Here is a 27,518-nt window from a genome sequence, read left to right as displayed (position 1 = left end):
TCCTATTGTGAAGCGCTCTAATATCCTTCGGGATCATGTTTGCGCTATATAAAACTTTTTTTAAAAATAAATAAATATAGCAAGTCTGCAAACCGGTTAAAGGAAAATCTAGATTGGTGACAGCCGGGGCATTCAGCTATGTAAGAGCCTGTGGTAGAGCGAAATGCTGTACTGTTTGCAGAGCTCTGTTCTCCATCGCCAGTGGCGCACACACTTTATATATCCTACATGTTAAGCTTGGTATGTGGCTTTCTAGGTTTTTCTCTAATCTTCTATTAAGGGCATCAGAGTGTGCTGCCTTATGGTCCCAAAGGCATCATAAAGATTGTGTTTCCAACAGCAAATCATAGCAGCGCTCCCCTAATCTCATTGCCGCATGGCTCCAGGCTGCAGTAAATAAATGTAAAATTACAATGATGGTCCCGCTGCTAATTGCCGGAGAGTGACTGGTGCAGCTGGCAGGTCTGTACTTTGAAGAGGCGGGCAGCCCACCGAAGTAAACCCGATTTGCGGTGGCTCTGATCACAGCCTTGAGGCCTCACAAGTGAGTGAGACTGACCGTGCTTGCTGCCGAGTGGGTTAATATGAATTCGAGAAAAGCAGTTTGGAGATATTATACTGCTTCCCATTCTCAAAAAGCTTTTACTTCTAATATTTATCTCTTTCCATCATTGCTTATTTTGCTAAGGAGAAAGTGTCACTCATAGTCCTTGAATGGCACTCATAATTACACTGACATTATGCAAATGGCGCACATAGACAGAAAACATGACAATCGGCATGTATTTCATGAGCTCATGTTAGAAAATAATCAGGCTTCTTTCTAGGCTTTAGGCTTCCATCACACACTTTAATGCATTGCATGCACGAACAGTGACCATGTGAACAATCTGCAAAACCTGTGTTGTATGTGACAATATAAAAATACATAAAATGCCATGTCACACAAGCAAAGTCAGAACATATCCCTTTTAAAATATTTGTTTACTTAAGCAAGGTTTCCTTGCAGGGCAGAGCCAACGCCTCACTAGCTAGGATGGATTCTCCAGTAGCCATGTGAACATATGACTGGAAAGTGCTTCCCAGCACCAGATTCATGGCCTATTTTTGGCTCATCTATCACCATCTGTTACCTTAAAGTAAGTCATTCACTATTTATGAATCTATCATTTAATTGGTATCGGCGAGTAGTGAGCGAGTTAGCTTGAGTGCCACAGTTTGGTTGTTGAACAATTGTGCAGCACGCCCCAGTGCGCTGTACCCGCTCCTCCGCTACTTTATAAGGAGTCAAAACTTCCACTAGACAAAAAACAGATCTCTCTGCAGCTGGTCCATCAATCTCCAGAGTTATCCAGCCAAAGTGAAGAGGAGAAGCCTGTATTGATCCCAAGTTTTCTTGTACCACATTGTTCAGCCACTAATTGTACATACTTCTCCAAGTCCACCTTAACACCTCCCAAGTCCCTGACCACTACCCTGCACGCATCAGTGCGGCCCTCCGTCACACCACAACCAAATATTTTTCACCCTTAGAAAAATATTTGCGAGTACCCATGGTCTATTGTAAATGTGATTACATGTAAATGTGTGTGAATGGGACACATATCTGTTAAAACATTGACATGGCAAAAGGTAAAGAAAACGCATGAGAGTGGCTGGATTGTGTGGGTAGGTGCATATAAGTTTAGCCTAATGGGTGCTAATAATGAAGCACAGGGGCACGTGCTTATTTGCCTAAACTGGACTCGCAGGTAACTATTTGGTCATTTTTCCTAATGGAGTATCTGGGCCAGTCCCATTCATTTTTTGTAAATCTTAGAGTCTTTGCTAACCATCTTGTCTTCAATTGCAGGTTTGCAGTCTGTAAGGCATTTGGATGTGAATGGTCAGGCGTGAGTACCCACAAAGACAAGGTAATTCTGTGTATGTTCCACATTGGATTTTGGGGGTGCTGGGTAGATAGATTCACAATCTGCACCCCTTTTCTTTTGCAGGTTTGTGAGACCGTGCTACAAATACAGTTGTACAGGCAGACGGGAGTACAGGCAGAACAAACAGGTAATTGTTTGGTAGAGTTAAACTGTGGTGCATCTTGTGTTCTTGTGTATTGTAGTATAACAACATACCTTACCCATGTTTTCTTCTGTTGCAGGTTTCGCAGACTGTACCCCACACATTTGAACGGGAGTACGTGAGTACAAGCAGAGCAGGTAATTGTTTGGTAGTCTTAAACTGTGGAGCATCTTTTACATTGTAATATAACAACATACCTTACCCATGTTTTCTTCTGTTCTAGGATTTGCAGACGGTGCCCCACACATTTGAACGGGAATACGTGAGTACAAGCAGAGCAGGTACTTGTTTGGTAGAGTTAAACTGTGGTCCATCTTGTGCATTGTAATTTAACAACATACCTTACCCATGTTTTCTTCTGTTCTAGGTTTCGCAGACAGTACCCCACACCTTTGAACGGGCATACGTGAGCACAATCCGAACAGGTAATTGTTTGGTAGAGTTCCTTTATGGTGCACATGGTATATTGCTGTATCACAAATTCACAATGTGCTGTAACAATCTTTACTTCTATTACAGGCTCTACGGACAGTGCATCATTTAAGTTTGAAAGGGCAGGGCAGTGGACAGAAATCCAGGTAATTACACTCTACGTTTTGCCGGCAATGCCTCTGTATTATGTGACAGATTGCAATCATGAGCATAGGCATCAACTTTAGCTATGTTTCTTTATTTTGCAGGCTTTGTGGCATAGCAGGCTAAACCCAGTTATCACAAATATGTTCAAGCGCAAAGCTGTACCTTCTTCAGAGTGTGATGCTTCACTACAAAGGAAGAAATGCTGCCTTGTATTCAAGGAAGAGTGGATGAAAGAAATTGTGGAGGCTGAGACACAGAAATCACGAAGCAAGGTTCGCGTGCAACTTGGGGAACTATTTCAATACAGTCCAGACGTGGGCTTGATTTGCAAAGCATGTGCCGAAGCCAAGATTGTTGGGGACTTTTCTACAGGGAAGAAATGGAGTGATGGCTGGAAACTGGATTACCTGAAACGCCATCTAATTAGCAAAGTTCACGAGTCTGCCATGGTGATATTGAGAAACAGAAGTGCTGCTGCCAGGTTTGGTTTTGGAGTGCGGGCAATGCTGACAGAAACTGTCACTGACAAAGCAAATAGAATGGAAGTAGTTGAACGACAAAGATTCCTGCCTGAGGAGATAAAGATTCTCATCAACAATGTGTTGCTGGCAATGAAGATGAATACTTCAATGTTATCTGTACAAGACATCCATGACCACCTAGCTTTGTATGTGAAGATACCAGACAGCTGGAGGAGCAAGAACTATGCCTTTGAGTTCCTTGAGGCCATCAATAGCGTGATACACTGTGAAGGTATGGCAGAACTTCGTAACGCTTTGTATCACACCTTGATAATTGATGAGAGCACAGATATTTCTGTTACAAAAATGCTCATCCTGTATTTCAAGTTCCGACCTGTAACCTCAACAGAGCACAAAACACTGTTTGGCGGCATAGTGAAGCTGACTAGTTGTAATGCTGAGGCTATCACTACTGCTGTGAAAGAATTCTACACTGCCAATGAACTGGACCTCATGAAAATGGTCATGTTCACATCCGATTGTGCGTCTGTGATGCTGGGTAAAAATAATGGTGTTGCTACTCGCCTTAAACAATCCATTCCCCGTCTAGTTGAGCAGCATTGTGTCGCTCACCGAGAAGATTTGGGAGTTGATGATGCCTGGAAGAGGGTTCCAATGATTAAAGAGATGGAGACATTACTGAGGACTGTCTACACTGTGTTCTCCAGATCTCCTGCAAGGAAGTCCAAGCTGGATGAAATGGCATCAGTCACTGATTGTGAAGTGGTCTCTTTTCGACCATTGAATGAAGTCCGGTGGCTTTCAAGGCATTTTGCAGTTGGTGCACTAATTCGGAATTTTGAGGCTGTTCTTAAGTACTTTGAGCATGAAAAAGTTGAAGAGAATGATCCAGTTGCTAAATATTGTTACAAAAAGCTATATGACTCAAACTACAGTATTTCCCTTGCAGTACTTAATGACATTCTGAGTGAATTTGCATCTTTGTGAAAACTGTTCCAAAAAAGTTCTTTGACTACTGTTGAAGCTGTACAGTATGCAAGAGCAAAGATTGGCCAAATTAAGGAACAATATTTGGGGGACACTGTCTTTTGGAGCAGCAATGTAAGAAATATGATTGTGTTGTACAAGGAAAGGCAAGAGTTTGACAGTGGACCTATTTTGTCCTTTGTTTCCCTTCTTTGTGAGCACATGCAAAAAAGGTTCCCTGAAGATGAACTCAAAGAATGGCCAAGTTTTGAAATACAGGCAATGGCAACACAATCACATTTTGATTTTGGGACTGAGAATATACAAAGACTTGTTGAAAAGTATAAAAATGTCTTGGTCCTGGGTGATTGTGAAACACCAGAAGATGTTGTTCGGCAATACAGTGATTATAAATATGTGGTGGCAGAACATGTAAAGGGTGGGTTATTTACCACCTTTCAAGACCTGGTAAATTTCACTGTACGCAATGCTGCTCAGTATAGTGTTGTGTCTCAGCTTGTTGATGTCTGTGCAACATTTCAAGCATCTAGTGCAGATTGTGAACGAGGATTCAGCCTCATGAATACTATCAAGAGTAAATTGAGGAATAGACTAGAGCAGAAGCATTTGGATATGCTGATAAGGACAAAGGCCTACCTCCTGAATGGGAAAGTTGACCTTGATAGAGTGTATCAGCACTGGAAAAATGGCAAGGATCGCCGTGAGAAGCAACCCTGTCACCCATCTTGTGATGCCACTTGACATGTCTGAACGTCTCTCTCCCACCGTCCATGTTTGCCTGGATGTCTAAGTTTTACAAACTATCTCTGGTGGGATAGCCCAACATTACTCACCAGCTCTCACATCAAATTGTAAATATGTTATATCATTTTGTAACTTATTGTGTACATGTGATATTGTATAGGCTCTCAATATTTCCCCACCCAATGAACAGTGCTCCAGTTAAGAATATTTAGTAAAATCTAATGATGGTACCACCACTGGAGTCTTGTGCTTTTCTAAGCCTGCAGTGTACTTGTCTGTGTAACTAATTCATGTAATGGCGTGTTTATCCAATTTGCAAACCAACCTTAAGACCCTTAACGTGGCGCTGTATGTGTGAAAATGCACCATCTTTTCACTTTTTTAAGTAAATATATAGAGTGATATTTGGCATGGCACACGCGTGTTGTCTGGTTCCTGGCGCACATAGCCAAGGTTGCAGCGCACAGAGACCCTCCACTGCCGCACACAGAGAAAAAAAATTAGAGGGAACATTGGTGGTGGGTGCCCCTAGCCGGCATGAACCCGCACTGGTTGGGATGAACCAGATCCTGCAGAAGAGGCTTAAGCCTCTGGGCCAATATCGTGGCAAAGAGCTTGATCTCAGTGTTGATAAGCGAGATTGGGCGGTAGTCCGCACAGCTCTTGGAGGGTGGCTGGGTCTTAGGGATGACCACTATCGTAGCCAGGTCGGACTCAGGGGGGAAGAAGCCGGTTTCCACCACATGCTGGAAGAGGACCAATAGTCGGGGAGCCAGGGTATTTCGGAAGGCAGCATAGTATTCCTGCGGAAACCCGTCGGGGCCGGGCGTCTTGCCAGGGTGCAGGAGGGGGATGGCCTCCAGAACTTCGTCCAAGGTAAAGGGGCGATCCAGGGCTTCAGCGGAGTCGCGTGTGAGAGAGGGGAGCCGGGCACGAGCCTCGTCCAACAGGGCGGTCAGGGGCGCATCTGCTGGTCGCGCCGCATAAAGGCGCGCGTAGAAGTGTGCAAAGGTTCCGGCTATGGCTGTGGAGGTCACCTGGAGGGTACCGTCTTGTGCACGGACCTCTGGAATAATGCGATGAACTTTGGGATAAGAGACCAAGTTATGGAGGAGTTTGCCGTTTTTGTCCCCCCCAGCCAAACACCCGCACCACCGACGATCGCCGCAGCATTTGGGCCGAGTTCAACGAAATCTGGCGGATTTCCTCTCAAACCAATGTCAACTGCCGTGCGGGGTCCGCACGCCCAGCAAGAGATTGCTCTGCCTCCAACGTGACTCAATGGTTAGAGCGGCAGACCCTGATGTAGAGGTCTGGCCCGGGACCAGGGTTCAATTCCCGCCTCGGCGGTTCTTGGACTCAATTTACCCGGACCTGATCATTCTAGCCTCGGTGCCTAGTCTAATCATGGGTCCCACTCTGTGACTCTGGGCAATAGCTTGCTTAATCTCCACAACGGCCCCAGCAGCGCTTGGATGCCTGGCTTTACCTTGGGGGTGCCCAGGAGTGGACATTTCACAGGAAAGCCAGGATGGGTTCCACAGCGGTATGAATACAGCGCTACGAGACCTCTGGGTAGAAGTGCGCTATATAAAATACAAACACAAACAAACACAAACAAACACAACCGCGCAGCCCGGGACTCCAGCTCCGCGAGTCGGGCCATTTGGTCCGCACGTTTGGCATGTACAAGCCCCCTTGCAACCCCACGAATCACGGCTTTGCCAGCTTCCCACAGGGTCCCAGGCAAGGGAACTGAACCTTCGTTGGTGGAGAAATAGTGGCCTAGTTCCTGCTCCAGCGAGTCCACCAGTGTGGGGTCCTGTAGAAACCAAGCATTGAGACGCCAGACCGCCCGTGGGCCCCACGTAGAAGAACCAAGTCGGATGGAAACGGGGGAGTGGTCGGACAGTCCCCGGGGCAGAATAGCCACTCCAGAGACCAGGTGGCAGTCAGTGGCCGGAAGCAGGAGAAGGTCGATACGGGAATGTGTGTGATAGGAGGCCGATGTGTGAGTATATTGCGCCTTGGGGGGATTTCATACCCGCCACGCGTCGCAGAGCCCCAGAGCGGAAGCATAACCCGACAGAGCAGCAGCCAAGGAAATCCGGACCGCAGAGGAGTCCCGGTCGTGTTCGTTGAGGCTGCATGACGGCGTTAAAGTCATCCCCCAACCACCGTGAGGCCCTGTGGAAGGGAGGAGAGAACCCGTGTAAGGCATCGAAGTGTCGGGGTCAGGAGGGCGGGCGGGATGTAGAGACTCAGGATAATTAGAGGGCAACCCTCCACCATGCCCGAGATCGCCACATAACGCCCCTGTGGGTCAGTGTCAGCCCTGGTTAGGGTAAAGGGAAGGCATTTTCTGAGCAGGATTGTCACCCCTCGGGACCCGCGTGTAAACCCAGAGTGCCAAACCATCGCAAAACCAAACCGGGCCAGGAAGTTGCATTGCGTGCCTAAGAGATGAGTCTCTTGGAGAAGAAGGACATCTGCCGCGTGGCGGTGGGCCGGCCCGGAGGATGGCCGTGCGTTTAATATGGTCCAGGAGACCATTGACGTTCCAGGAGAGAATGTGGAGGGATCTAATCAGCGTGTACGCCATCAGGGTAGGAGAAAATGTGGGGGGACGGAGAATTGCCGGGGAGCGCACCCAGGGAGAGAGGGCCAGCGGCGCCGCGCGGGGCTAGGGGGAGCCGATCGGGGGCAGTTAGTGGAACAGGAACATTGGAGGCCCGAGGGGAAATAAGGGGGGGCAACCGCACGCAGCCGCCACCCATGGCGGCCCGTAGGCGGCCAAAAATAACAAAGTGTTGGACCATAGGAGCTGCATGTCAGGCGTGGACCCACCCACTGCATTTCGCAAAGAAGGAGAGCTGCAACCAGCCACCCGTAGGTAGCACCAACAATAGCTGAGGAGCGGCCGAACAGAGCTAAATCAGAAGGCGGCCCATAGGCGGCCGAGAACAACAAACCAATGGGAGTCAACGGACTCTCCACCCACCCATACCCCCAACTCCCCCCACCCTACACTTCAAAACATGAAGCATCTGTCGCCCCCAATTCCAAACCAACAAAGATCCGACTAGGGCAAGGTGCAAAACTAAAACGGTTAGCAGGGAGCAATAGCACCAGTCAAGAGTTTGCTAAGGAGGACCCCCCTCTATATTATTGGATAAATGCCAACAGTGTTAAACAAAAGAGCTTCAAATACAAGTGTTGCAGGGTAAAGGAAAAAATACACACAGGATTAAGCATGCATCTATGGAGTAAAAGGATCATAACCCAGAGTTACAGTAATGTGGTGACCCCAACAGTTCAAGTCGGTAAGCTCCGATTGAGCCTGATCACAGAGCCAGAGGCCATGGGTGATGGGCTCCGGGCCGGTGCACTCGGCCTCGATGGTAACATTGGTCATGGTCCGGAATCCCCATCTGAGCCACAAATCATCAGACTCCCGGACAGGTCTGAGTCTGACATGGCGCGTCATAAGGGTTCAGCAGATCCGGGGACGCTGCCCAGGTCAATCAGAGAGGAGTTCGGCGGCGGGGGATCAGGGCCGCTCTCTTGAGTCCAGAGCGAGGGTTGCAGGATTCGTGTCTCCGGCGAGTGACAGCCCCCCCCTTGGCGGGCAGCCCTCCTCCGGGATCCAGTCCTGCAGCGCCTGGGCTTCGACGCGGTGCCGTCGGCGCGCTCGAGGGCCCTCTGGGACGGGGAGCAAGTCGTCTGTAGCCCAAGGGGCCTCTCCTCCGTGAGCCAGGTCCACGCCGCCTGCGGGGAGTCGAAGAAGAGGGTCTTGCCCTGAAAGATCACTTTGAGCCGGGCCGGGAAGAGGATCCCATAGCCAAGGCCCATTGCTCTAAGCTTTTGCTTAACTTCGTCGTAAGAGCGACGCTGGGACTGAACTTCCCTCGAGTAGTCCGGGAACACCATTATCTTGGAGTCTTGGTGGTGCAGCGGCCCCAACTCCCTGGCCGCCCCCAAGATGGCATCCCTGTCACGGAAGTTAAGGACGCGGAGGATGAAAGGACGGGCTGGGGCTCCCGGTGGCGGCTTGGAGGCCAGGGAGTGGTGAGCTCGCTCCACCGCAAACTAGGGAGAGAGCTTTTCCTTGGAGCAGATCCAGTTCTCCAAAAAGGTGGCCATGTCAGTCTTCTCCACCTCCTCCGGGAAGCCCAGAATGTGCAGGTTGTTCCGGCGCGCCCTGTTTTCGGAGTCCTCGGCCCGGCGATGAAGCTCAGAGGTCTGCAACTGGAGATGGGCCACCTGAGACCTGAGGGTAGCGACATCGTCCTCCACAGTGGAGATCCGGGACTCAGCCTCTGTAATGCGCTCCGTGGCCTTGCGAAGGTCTTGGCGGATGAGAGCCACGTCGACGCGTACCACCCCTATCTTGCTCTCGACAGATGTTTGGGATGCAGAGATCGCTTGAAGAAGGGTCGATACATCCCCCCGGCTGGGCCAGAGCCGGGCACCACTCCTCCACCAGGTCCCTGGTCCGCTTTAGCGAACTAGTCTATTGTCGTTTGAGATGTGGGGCCAGGGGCCGGGAGTGCGCGGGGTTTGCCCATGGGTGCGGGGAGTCACCTGACACGAGGTGAGGAGGACAATCGCAGGACAGGTGGCCCCAGCCACCCGGTACGCTAAGCGGATCTTCTTCAGGCCCCCCGGCTCACCCGTATCAAAGTCTCGCGGGTGGGGGGCAGCAAAGATGTCGTACTATCGGGGATCAGAGCACCCCCACCCGCACCGGATCACCAATTGCAGAGGCAGCCGCCGCGACACCCCGGGGGGAGGCGCGGGCCAGCCAGACCCCAGTCGAACCCACGAATCGAGCCTCCTGCAACCCCTCGGCCGAGGGCCAGGGAACACCTCAGCGCAGGGGGGGCACGCTCGCAGCTCCACAGACCGCCGCCCGGTCAGTATGGCAGTCTAGGCACAACGCTGAACGGAGGGGGCGCGATGGGGGACGTAGCAGCACAGCTCGGCTCGCCACCCGCTATGGTGGCCGAACCCCCAGCCCACACCGCAGCCCACTCCAGGGAAGATGGACCCGACTCACCAGTACGCCGCCGGAGGACCAATTCTGGGGGCGGACGTGCATTGTCACCCGCGTCCGGGCGATGGACAGGGCGGCCTCAGATGTGCTTCTGGAGGAATCGGGTTGGCCAGTGGTCCTGTGTCTCAAGCCTCCTGCAGGCCGGCCGCCGCACGCTCTCCAGCCCGCGCGCACAAGATGGCGGTGCGCACGGAAATCTCCAGTCGCAGAGACAGAGCCAAGCCTCTCAGTATAGCCCCCGCTAGGCAGGATGGGAGGGGGGGCGGATGACAGGGAAGCCTCAGCGCTGGCTCGCAGACCCCCAGGGGGTCCGACCACCTTCTCCTCCGCTCAGGCCCCTCTCGATTGGGGACGATGGTGCCCGCTCCGGGCAGGCCCCCCTCGCAGCTCTCCCGTAGGGATGGCAAGGCCGACACACAGCCCCAACACCAGGCCGGCAGGAGAGCCGATCGCCCTCACCGCCACTCACCAATGGGCAATACAGCACGTCCTGGGGGCAGTCTTATCGTCTGGGCAGCCCAACCCGGCTGCCCCCGTCCTTCAGGCAGCAGCGGCACCTCTGATGTCTAGACAGGCCTGCAACCGCTCCTGGGGCAGCCGAGGATCCTCTCGCAGCCGCCGATGCCCCGGGGAGACCAGCGCGGCACCTTCCGCAATTGTCTCCGCCGCCGGTTCCCGGAGCCCGCAGCAGCCTCCAGTGCGTTCCCGGGTGGGTCGAGGCAGCGAGGCAGGGCAAGCGCCAGGCCTCCAAACGGGCGAAGCAGTGCCCGGGCAGAAGCGCTCAGGGGGCCGCAATCTTACGGGTGAGCAGGGCCGCAGAGATAGAGGGTCCAGCAGGGACAGAGAAGGCACCGGGCAGCCCCCAAATGAAATCGGTGCACAGCCGGGAGGGAAGTGAGTCGCGGCAGTGTGGTAGGGAGCTTCGATGGCGGCTGTGAAAGGCAGGAGCCAGGCGGATGACGGATGGGGTCCAGAGCACTCTTAGAGTGCGACCGCCATCTTGACACCCAGGCCACCTAATTTAAGAATTTTAACCATTCTGTTTACCTCCCCCTTACTAAGGCTTTCCTTATTAGTAGTTACCTAGCAGATAAGCAACATTTAGGCGTAATATACTCACCTAATCCCATGTTTTGCCACAAAATACGTAAACAAAAGTACATTTATGCCGCATTCCGTTATTTCAAAAGCTGCTTATTAGTTTCCAACATGACAATCACATGATTAGTTAATTATGATTGCAACATAAGCAAAGTTAATTCCCACGTGTACTTGTGTAGGTGCAATTTTATTCTAGGTTGATTAATTCCACACATCATTCCATTAGTTCATGTTATAGTTATGGAAGTGTGACTTTACAAGGGGTACACAAAATTGTGTTTCTCCACCTTGCTCCATTAACTCCCCCCTTTGGTGATTTATCACCAAATATCTCGCAAAATTTAGCAAATGTTTCCAGAACATGTTTCAAATTCTTCAGATTAGTATATTCTTACACTTTAGTATCCTTTTCTCTGGTCTCTTTAAAAATCTTTTCTCGGAACTCATCCATTTCTATATCACCTTTTTCTCTTTCTCTTTCTAGTTTTTCTTGAATTATCTTCTTTAATGACTTTTTAACATTCCTTCTTTTTCTGTATATGCAACATAATCTTATCATTAAAACCCACTAATACTATTACTGTTACTGGAATTAGAATTTTACCTATAATTGAATTACCTATTTCTTGAAACCAGTGTTTAACTGCTGTAAAACTTCTATCAAGTTGTTCAAGAATACCATCAACCTCCAGTGGTTCAATTTCTCTATGCAACTCTGTAATATTTGTAATGTACTTTTCAATGTTTTGACTTTTATCTGGAATGTAGGTGCAGCAGTGCTGTACCTACAAAATTCCACAAACTCCTCCTTCTTTTGCTAATATTATGTCAAGAGCAAGACGATTTTGCATTACCATAGTTCTCATAGCAATAATTTCCGTATTTACCATTTAGAATCCACCTGCTGTGTCTGTTTACAAACAATCTACTATCGTTGACAATCTTCGAATTCGATTTGCATTGAAAGATATTCCCACTGCTGCTATCAGTGCTCTAAAAACATCACCTATTATTTCTATGACACTTTCTCTTTTTCTACGACTCAAAGGTTTGCCTATCTCATGGATACCGTTAGTACCTCTATCTACATGAAAGATTTTAGGAAAGACCAAACCCACATAACATGTCCCGTACCAGTGATCAGGTAATCTATAATATGCCTTCTTCCCACAAATGAAATAAACACAGGGAAAAACTGGGTCTTTTCCCCCTTTAAATCCCCAACCCCCTTGGATTCTATAAGTGTCTTTACATTGACTTGCTCCCACAAAATAATTGTCATACATAGTGTTGTCTCTCCTAATACAGAATTTTCCTAACAATGGAGTGTCTATATTTATTGCTACATTCACATTTCTTTCATCAATATTCTCATCATTGAATGTCCAATATTTGGATTTCTCATACTTTACCTTTTCTTTTCGTTTATAGGCAATTCACCTTTCCTCAACCATATCTAAAAATGCCTTTTCTTCCACTCTCATTTTACGTCAGGTTATTTTTAAACGCATAGTCATTACTTAATTTGTCTATTTCTAAAATATATTCTCCCATAACTGTAGCAGGCTTTTTCTTATTCAATGCCTTATCAATTTTCAGCTTTGCAAATACTTCATCCGAATTAGAATAATGGTATTCCATTTTACCTGTTTGATAAAACAGGCTTGCAATCACACTACACGTAACTCCATATGTCAGTGGAAGTTGATGATAGGTCTCGGAAACAGATGCAGGTAACTTTACACACACATAACAGTCACTAGCATCCATTGTCCTGACATACTCAGACAATAATCTTGAAAATGTATTCTTGGTAAAGTCACTAATAGAATGATCCTGATGTATTTGTGGCCCATATACATGCTGCTTGTTAGACTTTGATTCCACATTTTGTTCACCAGAACTCACATTACGTTTTGACTTTACTAAATTATCCTGAAAAGGAATGACAATAGCTAAAATTATCCATATCAATATTAGTAATCCAGTGCATATTAGACATGATCTACACCATTTTCTAAAAATAGAACATTTCGTTTTATGATCATTACTAGACTTTTTTTTTTTACACGGTGAGTGTTGCTAACAGGTTTTCTTCGAGCTTATGTCACCTTCAAACTTTTAATTTTCTAACAAGTTTTCTTCGACCTTATGTCACCTATTTTACTTTTCATTTACAATGCCTTCTCTTCTAACAGGATTTCAGGTTTTACCTTTACCTTATCTCTTTAATCAATTACCACTTTCTCTGTGCTTCAGTTCTTTACTCACTTTTCTCATTTGTCTTTGTGCAGTTCAGATTCTCATGACTGCTATTAACTTTTTCAATTGGAGGTAGTATGATATAGGTCCATTCAGGTGATTTGTACTTCTGATTTGGTCTTCTCACTCTTTTTGGCCTTTGGACAACTTCTATTCTTTTTCCCAACGATTCTCTTTGACTGGTTATTTCATTGACCTGCTCCTCTGGTTTTCTTTCTTTATTAACCAGTTTAAATCTCAGTCCATCATTTCCTTTAGGCCAATTATCTCCTTTACAAAATCTTTTTGTCTTAGGCTCCGTGGTATTATGTTCCACTCTCCAAGCCCTTTTTCTTGAACTCTTTCTTAATGGAGTTTCGTCTTCACTGTCGTCAGTTTCACTTTCAGTGTCCTCGACAGTTTCATTTACAACAAACTTTACAACGTCTTTTCCTTTTTCAGAGTCAGTTTTCTCTTTTGACAGTTCTTTCACTCTGTTAGGAACATCTCCATAGCTGGTACTTGGAATCTCATCCTTATCGTGAGTTTTACCTTCTTTTCCAGTGTCTGGATTTTCGTCCCTGCTTCCAGAGCTTTCGGACTGTTCTTCAGTATGTTCTTGATCACCAGTTTTATCTTTGCTTTGCTCAGTGTCCTTCTCTACCAATTCTCGATCTTCAGGTTGATCTTCAGAATTCGGTACTTCAATGATTTCTCCTTCAGACGCAGAGCTAGCATATGATACTTCCAGATATCGACGTTCCTATCGATCCTCAGTATCTGGGCCTTTCTCTGGTTCACCTTCAGAGTCAGAATCAGTTGTGCTTTCACCTTCTTTGTTTGGATTTTCAGGTTCAGGCACACGGATAGTATGGCTTGCGTCTACCCATCTCTTCACTCCGGCGCACTTAACTGAAGTGGTGCTAACCAATATGACTTGTCTTGGTCTCTGCCAACGAGGCACCAAACAGTTTCTTCTGCGGTGTACCTTTATACGCACCCAGTCTCCAGGAACTAGGTCATGCTCTGGACTTTTCTCTTTGGTGTTTGATTCAGTTCCCACCTGATGGAACACAGAAGTCACCACGTCAGATAGGTTTTTGCAATAATCCAGTATGATGTCATCATTTATTGTCAACAACTTATCAGCTGGTACAAATGCCTGTCTCATCACCCTGCCCATCAAGGTTTCATGTGGACTCAATCCAGTTTTTCTGTCAGGTATGCTTCTTAAGGTCATCAAAACAAGTGGCAAGGCATCTGGCCACTTCAGTCCTGTTGGAAAGCACATTTTAGCAATCCTGTTTTTAATAGTTCCATTTACCTGTTCAACTACTCCTGAAGCCTCAGGTCTGTAAGCACAATGCAGTTTCTGACGAATGTCCAGTGCTCCACATACCATTTGCATGAGTTCATTCTGAAAATGGGGGCCACGATCAGTCTCGATCGTTACTGGAAAACCGAGCCTAGGGATAATCTCACGTAGAAGTAATTTTGCAACAGTTAACCCATCGTTCCTCCTTGTGGGGAAAGCCTCTACCCATCGGGAGAACAAACAGATGATCACCAAAACATATCTAAGTCTGTTACATGGCGGAAGCTCAATGAAATCCAATTGCATTCGTATAAATGGACCTCCCTCCGGTCCTATGGTTCCCAAACTCACAATAGTTCTTCTGTTTGGATTAAACTGCTGGCATACAAGGCACCTCTGACATAAACTCTCTGCAATCATCCTGAACTTTGGATTGTACCACGTCTGTCTAAATAGGCGGAGCATGGCATCTCTCCCAATATGAGCTTGACCATGGTACATTCGGCCCATATTTGAGATCATGCTATCGGGCATTACTGGTCTTTCATCTTTGTAAACCCAGATTTCATCTTCCTCTCTTTGTCTGCATCCTGCTTTTAACCAGACATTTTTCTCTTCCTGCATTTGCTTCACTTCCTGACAAGTCTCAGCTACAGTTGTTAGCATTAAAGGACTTGAAACATGCTCCTTTTCCCTGTCCCGATTAATGGATGCAAGATTTTTAGCACAGTATTTGTCAATTGAGTCTACAAACCTGTTACCTCGGGTGATGTAGTCATCCCCCTTTTTGTGTGCTGCACACTTCACAAGAGCTATTTTGTCCGGCTGCTGAATCGCATCTATCAACATTCTCACGAACTCTGCATTACATATGGGGGATCCTGCAGAAGTCAAATAACCTCTTTGGGACCACAGTTGTCCGTAGTCATGGACAACCCCAAAACCATACTGACTATCGGTCACTATGGTTACCTTGATTTCCTTTCCCAACTCACATGCTCGAATCAAGGCAATCAACTCTGCTATTTGAGCAGAATGAATTCCTTTCAGACAAGAAGCTTCCAATACATCTGCCACTGTACAAACGGCATATGCTGCACTCAAAGCACCCTCATCTGTTCTCCGACACGAACCATCTACAAACATCACATAGTCAGATTCAGGCAATGGCTCATCTCTGATGTCTGGTCTTGGTTTTGTACAGTATTCAAGAACATAAAGGCATTTTTGTTCGACCTCATTTCTCACTTCGGTTTCCATACTATCAGCAATAATGAGGAAGGATTCACATTTACACATCGAGAGATTGTCACATTTTCTGCTCCCAGAATTGTTTTTTCGTACTTGGTCATCCTATTGTTAGTCAAATACTGTGTTTTCATTCTAGTGAGGAGAATCTACACAGAGTGAGGTACATACACTCTCACAGGAAATCCCATCACTATTCCTTCACTTTGTTCTAGACTGACGCTTGTGGCTGCTACTGGTTTCAGACAACCTGGCAATGCTTTTGCAACAGGGTCCAAAACAGCTGAGAAATACGCTACTTGCTTTCTCAGTTTTCCATGTCTCTGAATTAATACTGACAATGCACAACCTTCTCGTTCACTGCAGTACAGTTTAAATTCTTTTTCATAATCAGGCATCCCTAAAGCTGGAGCTTCACATAAGCTTGTTTTTAACTGTTCAAATGCTTCCATTTCAGTTTTGGTCAAAACTATAGGGTCTCTGATATCTGCTCTGGTTAATCTCTGCAATGGCTTTGCAATCAATGAGAATCCACTAATCCACTGTCTACAGTAACCTACCATTCCCAGAAACATCCTCACTTGCCTTTGAGTTTTTGGTGGCTGCATTCCTTGTATCATTTTGATTCTTTCTGCAGTGACTTGTCTGATTCCTTTGGCAATTTTATGCCCTAAGTATTGCACTTCTTTCTGACAAAATTGTTATTTTGAAGGAGACACTTTATGTCCCTCTTCTGCCAAATTATTTTATTCAGTAATACAATAATATCTGTTACACATGCATCCTTTGTCTTTGATGCCACTAGGAGATCATTGATATATTGAACCAATACAGACTCTCAAGGCACGCTCAAACTTCTAATGACTTCTTTAGTAATTGATTAAAGATAGATGGACTTTCAGTATACCCTTGAGGAATTCGGCGCCATGCCAAGATACGATCTCCGAATCTGAACGCAAAAATTGGCTGGCTTTCTTGGTGCAATGGAACTGTAAAGAACGCCTTACACAAATCGATTACAGTATACCATTCTGCATCATGTGGGATTTGATATAAAATCACTGCTGGATTTGGTAAAATCGGACAACATGGGACAACTATTTTATTCACTTTTCTCAAATCCTGTACAATTCTAAATGTTCCATTTGGCTTTTTGAATCCCATTATGGGTGAATTACAAGGACTACTTTCTATCTCTCTCAGTATGCCTTGTCGATCATTTTGTTTATCACTGGGGTTATTCCTTCAATTATTTCTGCAGTCATTTTGTACTGAGGTATGTTCGGGTAATTTGCACCTTCTTTTACAGAGACTTTTAAAGGATCTACATCTTTCATCAATCCAATATCTTCTCCTGTGAAATCCCACATTTTCTCTTTCACTACCTCTTTTAATTCATCAGGTAGCTTTTCTCTATCACATACAGGGAACAATTTGTTTTGCTCTGCTTCAATCATAAGCATTGTCATTTTATACAGGCTATCTACATCTGGGGTTTGCAACTCTATGCCATCTGGTGAACAGTATATGGCACAGTTCATCTTACACAAAATATCTCTTCCTAACAGATTTACGGGGCTACTGTCACACACCACAAATCGGTGCATGTCTTTAAAATTTCCAATTTCTACTTCAACTGGTTGTGTCAAAGAAGTTTTAATCTGTCTATTAGCTACACCTACAAATTGCATACTCTCTCCTGAGAGAGGAAGATTTAGGACTTCCACTGATCTAACAGTAGAACGGGTAGCACCAGTGTCCACTAGGAAAGTTATTTCTACATCATTTGCTTTTCCGTTTACAAATAGACCAGCCTGATCTACCTCAAGAGTGGCTCCAAACACACACTCTTCTTGCCCTCTAAGGCACCGTCGGAAACTTTCATCCGACTCACTCCCACCTTCCTCTTGTAACCAATACTGGGGACTCACATTCACTCTGGGCGATCTATTGACCTGTTCGCCTCCGCTGAATCCTGTCTCTGCACTGTATCTCTGATGGTTTACACTATGTGGAAGTGGCGGTTGTGGCACCTGACTTTGCTGATTAACTATCTGCTGCTGTTGTGGTTGCTGTTGAATTACCTCATTCTGCACCTGTGGATTCAATGATGTATTTTCTGGATTAACTCTTGGTGGATACTTACACTCTTTTCTCCAATGCCCTAGTCTGCCGCAATTATGACAAGGGAACTTCTTCTTAAGCTCTTCTATATTTCCTACTAATTTTGTTTCTGGGAAATTTCCTTTTGGTCTTCCCTGATTTGCATCACTATTTTTATTTTCCAATTGTGCCACTTGGTGTTCTGCTACCTTCACTTGTGCCCACATAGCTTTTTCCTTTAGCTTCTTTTGTTTGGTATCGATCTCTTCACTACAATATTTGGCTTTTCTTAAGACATCATCTACAGAACCTGACTGCCATCCTATCATACTATGTCTGATCATATCTCCAATTTCTGGTCTTAATCCATACACAAATCGATATATAAAATGACTCATATCCTTCTCACTCAACTCTTCATATCCACTGTATTGTTTAAATACCAACAACAATCTTTCATAAAATGCATGTACAGATTCTTTTGGTTCCTGTGTAGTGCTGTCTAACTTTACCCAATCTGTTTCTTTTGGTGGAATTTTATTTTTCAAAAACACAATCACTTGTTCGTATTTGCGCATTACTTCACTATGTCAAATAATCCATCTAGATCAACCCATAGTACTTTTGAAACTTTCACAAATCGATCCACCTGTCGATACCATTCTACTGGTTTTTCTCTCAATCTGGGGAAATCATTTGTAAATGATAATATATCCTGTCTACTCCAAGGAACATGTACATATCCTCCTCCAGGTATTTCTCTCATAGGGAACTCATTTGATCTCCTTTTCTCTAACTGGGAATTCTAATGTGGATTTATCACTAGCCTCCTCTTTCTTCTTTGCCCATTTCACTCTCCATTTATTCACATCTCCCCATCTGCGTAAAAGCACAATTAATTCTTTTATTTGGGTCAACCTTCCGGCAGTATTCATGTTTTCAATGTCTTTTTCTGAAAAATCCACTCTATAGGATTTCAGCAATGTTTTATTCTTTGCAAATTCTATTTCAAATTAATTTGCCAAGCCTTCTAATTGATCATGTACAGACTTCGCTTTCCATGTTATGCTTTTACACATGAACATTAGTTCATCATCTTGGTACGTTTTTAATCTGTCTGTTCCAATTGTTCCAATAATTAATTCTTCCATGTCAACTTTTAATCTTTCTACATCCAGCACTTTAGGTTCATGCTCTTTTAATTTCAGGGTTTTAATCCAATCACTTAATTCCTGATCTGATGGTCCTACAGGGGGTTACGTTAAATCTATTTTCTCTACACTCTTTTCAGGTGTAGCAGAGTCAGACTCTGCTCCGGTTGCATATTTATAGGGTAAACTCTGATTGAAAGTTAAGTCAGGCGGATTTACATTAGTGGTTTGTCTGATTTCTGACAAATCTGGATAAATAATTCCTCTCACTTTTTGCAAACTCTGATTGTCAAACTTGGTTCTTTTATTCTTTGGTTTTCAAACCCTGGAATTACAGGTCCTATCGTTACTGGGACTGTTACTGCTTCTATATTTTTCGTAAGTTCTTATATCTTTTCTGTCAATGCATTTGTAGTCCGTATATATTCAGCAGTACTTGCTTGTTCTTCAACTCGTTTTTCGACCCTATTTACACTTTCTCGCTCATTAATTTGCTTTGTAGTACCGGTAAGTCTTGGTTCTGTTAATGAAGTACTCGGATTATATCTCACTTCTACTCTTTCTGGTACATCTCTGAAATTAGAAAATTGTCTTCGGGTTTCATTAATCCTTTCATCTACGGGTGGAGCATTAGGTGTAGTCCACAAAGAACCTGGTTGATATGGTGGCGGTCTCCTATTTAATATTTCTTCTAACACAGCATCCTCTGATTCACTTTCACCATAACCTCTTTCCCCGTTTCTATATTTTTCCTCTTTTCTGTGCATTTCCGCCCTTCATAATCATTCACTAATCTGACTGGATACATGCCATCACACGTCAGCATTTCTACATCCACGCATTCTACTCTCATGTGTCTCTCCCCATAAATTTTGAAATCTACCTCTTGGTCTGATATCTCCTTTCAACCTTTCACTTTCCAATTCATGCATCTCATCCTCCCATTCAACTAAAGCTTCAAACTGAGTCGGTCTAGGTCTCGGGTCTAGTTTCATCATCTTTTCTCTCAAATTTCTCAAAACTGCCACATCAAAAGATCCTCCTTCCGGGAAAGCTAACACACCATTATTTCTGGTATATCTCACCCAATTCTCTAACCAAACACACGTATGGTAACCATATTTTGACAACATATAGGAAGCAGGCGTTTTCGGCAGAGGAAGTAATTTTCCCTCTCTTGTGACTATCGCCTTGTCCTTCACAAACACATTTTTCAATTTCTTAAACCATGAAGGTTTTTTCTTTTCTTCTTCGTAATAGTAATCAATTTTTCTGTAAATTTCCTGTCTTTCAAAAGATCGCGTACTTCCCTGTTGCTGCTTCGTAACACCAACCTATCACAGCGCGGTTCACACTAGCATACCAATTAGAACAAGATACGTCTCCTTAGTGCTTAACCAATAGTTTTGCTGCTTTTCGCAGTGCACCAATCAGCTCTTTGCCCTGTCTTGGTCACGAGGACCAATTCCAGCGCGACACTTTTGACGTCACAAGCGCTCCGGCTTCTGCCAGCGCCGACTGACCCCTCCTTTACAAGATTTTTTCAAGAAGCTGTATTTACAAGATATTTGACAAAATCGGTTAGTAACTTACACAAAACAACTCCATTCGTCTGTTTCGCTAAACAAAGTGATAGCATTTTCTCAATCACACAAGTATTCTGTATTTCCAGTAGACAGCTCTTACCTCTTCTCTACCACAGAATTTTTACATTCGCCAATAAAGTAGCACCACTTCCTCTATTTTACCCTTCTCTCAAGCTCAGGTTAAGTTTTTTTTTTTTTTGGGTAATCCTCATATACCATTATTGGAAGTCTTGATGGGAGACTGGTAACCTTCGCGCTATTTGGTCGTCCTGATCCGGCCCTTGTTGTTATGCTTGACCAGAAGCGGGATAGGTGAACCTGATCCCTCAAGTAGCCACTGCTTTCCCGTCCATACTCCGTTTCGCAGTTCTACTGGTGCCACGTGCTACTTTGGAGTCAAGGGAACGGGCAAGGCCCCAGATAAATCATTGGAAAACCAATCAACCATGTTGCCATACCTCGAGGGCCGCCCAAACTTTAGCCAAACTTGTGGGATCGCATGCCAAATCAGACTTGCTGGTAAGGATGATTTGTCGTAAGCAGCATGGGAAAGTGGGGGGGGGGGCTGGATCCTTCGAGGCTCTACATATTTCTCGCCTTGCAAGGAGGATGACATAAAAGACGAGTTTTGTAGAGGGGTCATTGATATTGTAGCCCATACTTACCTCCGTCAGGATGGTAGTTATAGTTATTGCAGTAGGGACACCGAGAACCTCTCCCAAGAAGTCGTTAATTTTCCCCCAATAGCCTTTCAATTCGGGGCAGTCAGCGAACATGTGAACATCGTCAGCTTCAGGATGGCTACATCTCGGGCAACAGTGCTCTAGCTTGGTGATCTTCGCTAATTTCTTTGGGGTTATATAAACCCGATACATAGTATACAGGTGATTTCTTTTTAACGTCGCGGATTTAACTACTGAATGTAGGATAGCAAAGGAGTCAAGCCACCAGTCTCTGAGGTTGATGATATCCGTGGTTAACTTATTCATCCAGAGTTTTTTCAGTTCGGGTTCAGTTACATCATCTTCCTCGAGCAGCGATGTACACCAGTATGCGATTTGACTCTTCCACCTTCCTCTTCTAGTTACTGCGTCAAATTTGGGGTTTGGGTTTTTTTTGCCCTCACTTCTGGTTGACCACCAACCAGACAGCTGGTAGTATTTGAACCTGGTGAGTGATACCCCTGTCAAGTTAAAAAGAGCGTCCCATGTCAGAAGCTGGGTTCCTTCCTGTAGGTCCCCCCAGTGTTCCAGTCCTGCCACCTTCAATGGTTGAGACAGTTGGTCGTCAAGACAAGCTGGTGTCCCAGGAGAATCCCATATCGGGGCCTGTACTGCATAATAGGGAATGTTAAGCCTCTTCCTGACAAATACCCAGTTTCTAACCGCAGTCCCCAGAATCTTAAGCCTGACCTTCTTGAAGAATTTTGGGTCCCCAAACTTAAACAAGAAAGAGTCCTGTCCCTGGGGGATATCCTGCAGTAGTGCTAGAAATAATACACCCATGGAAGTTTGGTCAATTTTGCCGGCCATTAGTCTGAAGTGTTTAAAGTGGAAGGCGTGGCAGTAGATAGATAAGTCTGGGAAGGCTAATCCTCCAGTCTTTAAACTTCTTCTAAGCTTTTTCCAAGTTATTCGTGGGGCTTTTGTGTTCCAGATAAAGGATCCCAATTTCCCTTGTAGCTTCTTAATTGCTGTCAAAGGAAAGGATAAGGGTATTGAATTAAATAAAAAGGTGATCTTGGGGAGGATAATCATCTTGAGTAGGTTCACCCGCCCAAAGATATTTAAGGGGAGAGATGACCAACGATGGAGTAGGGCTGTAGTATCTTTTATAACCCTGTCCAGATTGATTTTTGGAATGTCCTCTATCTTTTTGGCTAAGTGTACTCCCAGATATCTCATTTTTGTCCTACAACCTGCCGTCGCTACCCCCTGGTTCCATTCCATGATCTCAGTTTTATCCTTATTGATTGTATACCCAGAGATCTCACCAAAACTTTCTGCTAATTGTATTAATCTAGGTATGGCTACCCGGGTTTGAGGTGTACATCAACAGGTCGTCGGCGTAAAGTGCAAATTTTAATTCTAAGTCGGCAATCTTAAATGATTTAATAAGGGGGTCCGACCTGAGTAAACAAACAAAAGGCTCGATGTACAAATCGAATAAAAGGGGGGATAAGGGGCAGCCCTGTCTGGTTCCTCGGGCTATAGATATCTGATCTGTGAGAGAGCCATTGACTAAAATTTTAGCTAGCAGTGCATGATATAGGGATTTAACCGCGGTTATAAAGTTAATAGGAAAGCCAAATTTTGCCAAGGCCAACCATAGATATTCCCACTCCACCTGGTCGAATGCTTTAGCAGCATCGACAGCTACGATAGTCAGGGGCAGCTTTTTCTCGATAGCGACATCTATTGCAGCAATAACTTGGAAAGTTAATTCGTTAAGTTGCCGCTCAGGGATAAACCCCCTTTGGTCACAATGGACAATAGATTTAATTACCTTGGCCAGTCTTGTAGCTAATACTCCCACAAAGATCTTATAATCTACATTCAGTAGAGAAATAGGTCTATACGACTCTACCTTACGAGGATCTTTGTTCTGTTTCAATATTAGTGTAACTGTGGCCTCTGCCCATGACTTAGGAGCCAGCTCCCCCGTAGCAAGATTTCATTGAATAATGTCGTTAAAATTATAACAACTTGGTCCGTAACAGTCCTATATAGCTCCACCGGGAGCCCGTCGGGACCTGCCGCTTTGCCATTAACCATCTTTGAGATCTGAGTCCTCACCTCTCCTTCCCTTATCTCGGAGCTGAGAAAAGATCTTTCTGCCTCTGATAATTCGGGGAGCTGGACTTTACTTAGCCAGTTTCCAGCCTGCTGTCCACTCTGGGGCAGAGTAGTTCTATACAGAGATTGCATATGGGTTTTGACTTCCTCTCTAATGAGATCATCATCGTATGTAATTTCCCCTGTACTAGCCAGGGATAGACTGTCGATCTGATTCCTAGCCTTATCTACTCGGGCTTTCCACGCCAGGAGGCGACCACATTTCTCCCCGTATGAAAAGGATTGGAGTTTACTCGCATCCCACCTGTCTTTCAGGATTTTGTCTAGCGCTGCTTGATATTCTGCCCGCAGGATATCAAGTTATTTTTGTAGAGTAGGTCTAGTCTCTAGCTGGCCTAAGGAAGCCTTCTGGAGTTCCTGTTCCTTTAATTTAAGTCTCAGGAGTCGGTCTTCCTTCTTCTCTCTTGATAGCTTATTCCTCCTGATCGTCAGGGTACTCAGCCAGCCTCTTATGAAGACTTTATATGTTTCCCAAACTATCTGTTTGCTTGCTGACCCAACATTGATCCTGAAAAACTCTTCTGACTGGGTTGCCAAGTCTTGCTTAACAGCCTCTTCCAGAAGGAGTGTTCTGTCCAGAGTCCACCTCCTCTGCTGGATCTGTTGTTTAAGACGGATTACCATCTCGACAACAGAATGATCGGACAAGATAGCCGGGGCATAGGATATGGTATCTGCTTCTGAGAAAAGGGTTTTATCGAGTAAAAAGAAATCTATTCTTGAGTGGTGTCCATGTCTTCTGCTATAGAAAGAATATTCCCTTTTCCCTGTATTTTTGAGTCTCCAAATATCTATAAAGGTTAAAGTCCCTCATAATGTTCTTGAGTTCCAATCCGGACTTTTGGGGAGGAGTGAATCTAACTTTGGAGGTACGATCTAGATCTTTATCAAATATCAGATTAAAATCGCCCCCCATGATTACAGGTCCGTCAGTCTCTACTAGACTGTTTTTGAGTTTCGTAAGGGCCCCTGGCGCGTCCTGGTTAGGACCATAATAAATTGCACAGGTGAGGGGAGTTTGTCCTGCTATTAACGAAGCCACCAGCCATCTCCCAGAATGATCCGTTTCACACTTCGATAACCTGATCCCTACATTAACTCTAATTATTATGGCCACCCCTCTCGTACTACCACTTTGTTCAGAGCAGAGAATATCCTGAATCCACCTACATTTTTTAAATACCGTCTTACATTCCGCTTTCTCTAGGTGTGTCTCCTCCAACAGACAGATGTGTGCTCCTGAATTGTATAAATAATCTATTACCCTGTGTACCTTTCTCCTATCCCTCAATCCATTTACATTCCAACTGATACATTTTAACTTATGTGTCATATTGGCCGTAAGGAACGATTTCTAGAAAGAAAGGCGCGTGCCCAGCACCCAATAAGTATGGTGTATCTTTTGTGTACATGAGGATTCTTTTTTCCATTTTTTAACCTTACCACCCCCAGCCTCCCACCCACCTCCCCTGAGGAACCCCCCCCCATACCTGTTTTGGCGATCATGTCGCCAGATGAGAGCTCTCCATATCCAGTCGGGTACTCCCTCCAATAAAACAAGAGGTAGGCACCAGAACGTGAATTTTAATTTAAGTGTGTGTGTATATATAGATAAGTTAGGCGTACCCTTTTTAGTGCAAAAATTATATATATATATATATATTTTTTCCCTGCTCCTTCTTTTTTTCTTTTGTTATTTCCCCTACTCCTAATATATGTGAGGTTTTAAGTACATGTGAGTTTTTTTTGTGGTTTGTTTCTTTTTCTTTTTTTTTCACAGGGGAGCTTAAACTATTCCGGTAAGGATAATAGAGGCAAAGCCATAAATATAAGAGCCATGAGGGCCTTTATAACATTTAATCCACACCCCCTGTTTCCTTGTACTTATATTCTAGTAATGTAGGAGCACATTACATTCTTGCCAGCTTTAGACAGCCCTCGGATAACCTTTATAGGCTTAATGGGAACTATCTCGCATTAGAGTTAGGAAGGTGTCTACTTCTTGGGGAGAAGTGAAGTTGTGCGTTTTATTTCTCCATACCACCCTCAGGAAGGCCGGAAATTTCATTTGCACCTGTGCGCCCATACTTCTTAAATCTGGCATCCGATTACCCAGTTCCCATTGTCGTTGGGCCGTAACCCTCCCAACATCAGAGCGGATGAGGTAGTGAGCTGAGCCTATTTGGAGGGTTTTGTCTGACAATGCCTTGCTCAGAATCAGCTCTTTTACAGTAAATGTGTTGGAATTAACTAAGATTTTCCTTGGGGCGGCCCTGTCAGCGTGGCGCCTAAAGGGATCTCTATGCGCCCTCTGTATTTCTGACTCTAAGTCTATCTCAGGGCCGTCTTTGAGAACTCCCTCCCTGAGAAGTTTACACACTAAGCCCTTTACGTCCCCATTTTCCATACCATCCGGGATCTTTAGAAACTTCAAGTTGTTCCTCCTAGAATGGATTTCTAGCCTTTCTACGTCCATCTGGAGTGCCCTATTCTGAGTTCTAAGAGTCTTGATGTCCCTTTCATACCTTTTGGAGGCCCCTGTGAGCAGAGAGACTTCCTCCTCCAGCACAACGGTCCGTTTACAGACATCGTCTAGCTTGGTCTCCAAGTTAGAACACTGATCTTGTATGCTCTTTTGGTTTGCTTCTGAGGTGTCAAACTTGGACAGTAGGTCGCCTCTAAGGTTGAAAAGGAGTGCCTCAAGCTGTGAGAGGCCACCATCTGGGATCTTAACCCCAGTTGTCTCTTCTGCTGAGCCATGGGCTTTCACCACTTCCATCGCTTCCGCTGCAGGCGCCTCTCCCTGAATAGTAGCTGGGACCGGCACCGCTGTAGTTGTTTGGATTTCTTGTGCGGTTTCCGTCTGATCCGCTATATCCTCCATGTCCGCTAATACGGTGTATCTATTACCTGACTGGGACCCATTAAACTGAGTAGTGGGTTTAATGTTTGAGGTACTAACCATGTTGTTGGGCATGGAGGCGGAGGATGAAAGAGGAGATTTTTTTCCCTTAGGGTCAACAACTTGCTCCATAATTTTGAAGTATGACTTGAGAGAGGGTGCGGGTTTTGACAGGGACGTGCCAGGCAATTTTGTTTTCTTAGGCTCGCCTGCTCTCCCAGGTCGGTCTCTTTTCTCTTTCTCTTTCTTCCGCTTTTTTTTCGGGGTGAGTGGTGTTACCGCTGCCTTGGGCGCACTCTGGTACCCACCCTCGGATTTTTGTTGCTCTAGATAGGACCTAAGTTGGTATCTATTCCTAACAGGTGCCACCTGGGCTGCCGGTGCAGGGAGTGTATATGTTCGAGTGTCGCACTTTTCTCCCACTATATTGCCTGCTGTTTCTGCTTGTGGGCGAGGGCAGTGGGGGTATGGTTGTGTTGAGAAAGAAATTGCACCCAGGTCCATCACCTCGTACTGCACCGAGAACCCAGTAGCAATGGCGGTATCTGCACTGCCCACTCGTTCAACACCCCCAGGTACCCCAGATACCACCCAAGGGGAATTGACCTTTACTATGTAAGCACCACCTCCTTGAGTTAAAGGTTCAGACCCCAGCTTATACCCCCATGTCCCCTTCACTGACCATTTGCTGTTGTCGGAGTCCCAGCATAGGGGAGCACTAAGGCAGACTCGGGCTAGGAACCACCTCGACCTTTGCCACATGCAGGTCCGGTCTCCTCGGTCTCTTCCAGCTCCTGGCAGTCGCGCTCGATCGCAACCGGCTCTGTATGCCTCTCCCTGCTCGACCTCCAGCCAATCCGCCGCGACGATCCGCGTTGAGACAGCGAAGACAGCGTCAGCAGCAGCGTCTCCAAACGAGCAAGCTTGCTCGCGGTTCCTGACCATTGCCGGTGTTGTCCGCAGGGTCCTAGTGCGGGTAGGATGCGAGGACAGGCACACCCGCCTCGGTAAACATGACACCCCTCCTCCGAAAAGAAAGAAAAACAAGGTAGGGGGAAAGAAAGTGTACGTTAGCGCTACGCCGCTGAAGAGTGC

At 45.6% G+C, this 27,518-nt stretch overlaps 1 protein-coding gene across 1 annotated transcript; it reads left to right on the top strand.

Annotated features, from left to right (window-relative positions):
- Window positions 1-1,692: 1,692 nt before the first annotated feature.
- On the top strand, window positions 1,693-25,324 carry LOC144815014 (zinc finger protein 862-like). Its single transcript, XM_078674152.1, has 8 exons — window positions 1,693-1,751; window positions 1,853-1,913; window positions 2,297-2,335; window positions 2,441-2,498; window positions 2,593-2,651; window positions 2,754-2,824; window positions 2,960-4,068; window positions 25,302-25,324. Exons 1-8 carry the CDS (start codon window positions 1,693-1,695, stop codon window positions 25,322-25,324), a joined length of 1,479 nt encoding a protein of 492 aa, XP_078530278.1.
- The last annotated feature ends 2,194 nt before the right edge of the window (window positions 25,325-27,518 follow it).

This window comes from Lissotriton helveticus, chromosome 1_1 (assembly GCF_964261635.1).
Source record: "Lissotriton helveticus chromosome 1_1, aLisHel1.1, whole genome shotgun sequence".
NCBI classification, from domain to species: domain Eukaryota; kingdom Metazoa; phylum Chordata; class Amphibia; order Caudata; family Salamandridae; genus Lissotriton; species Lissotriton helveticus.
The sequence above is the reverse complement of the archived record's forward strand: the minus strand, read 5'-3'. Positions and strand labels throughout refer to the sequence as shown.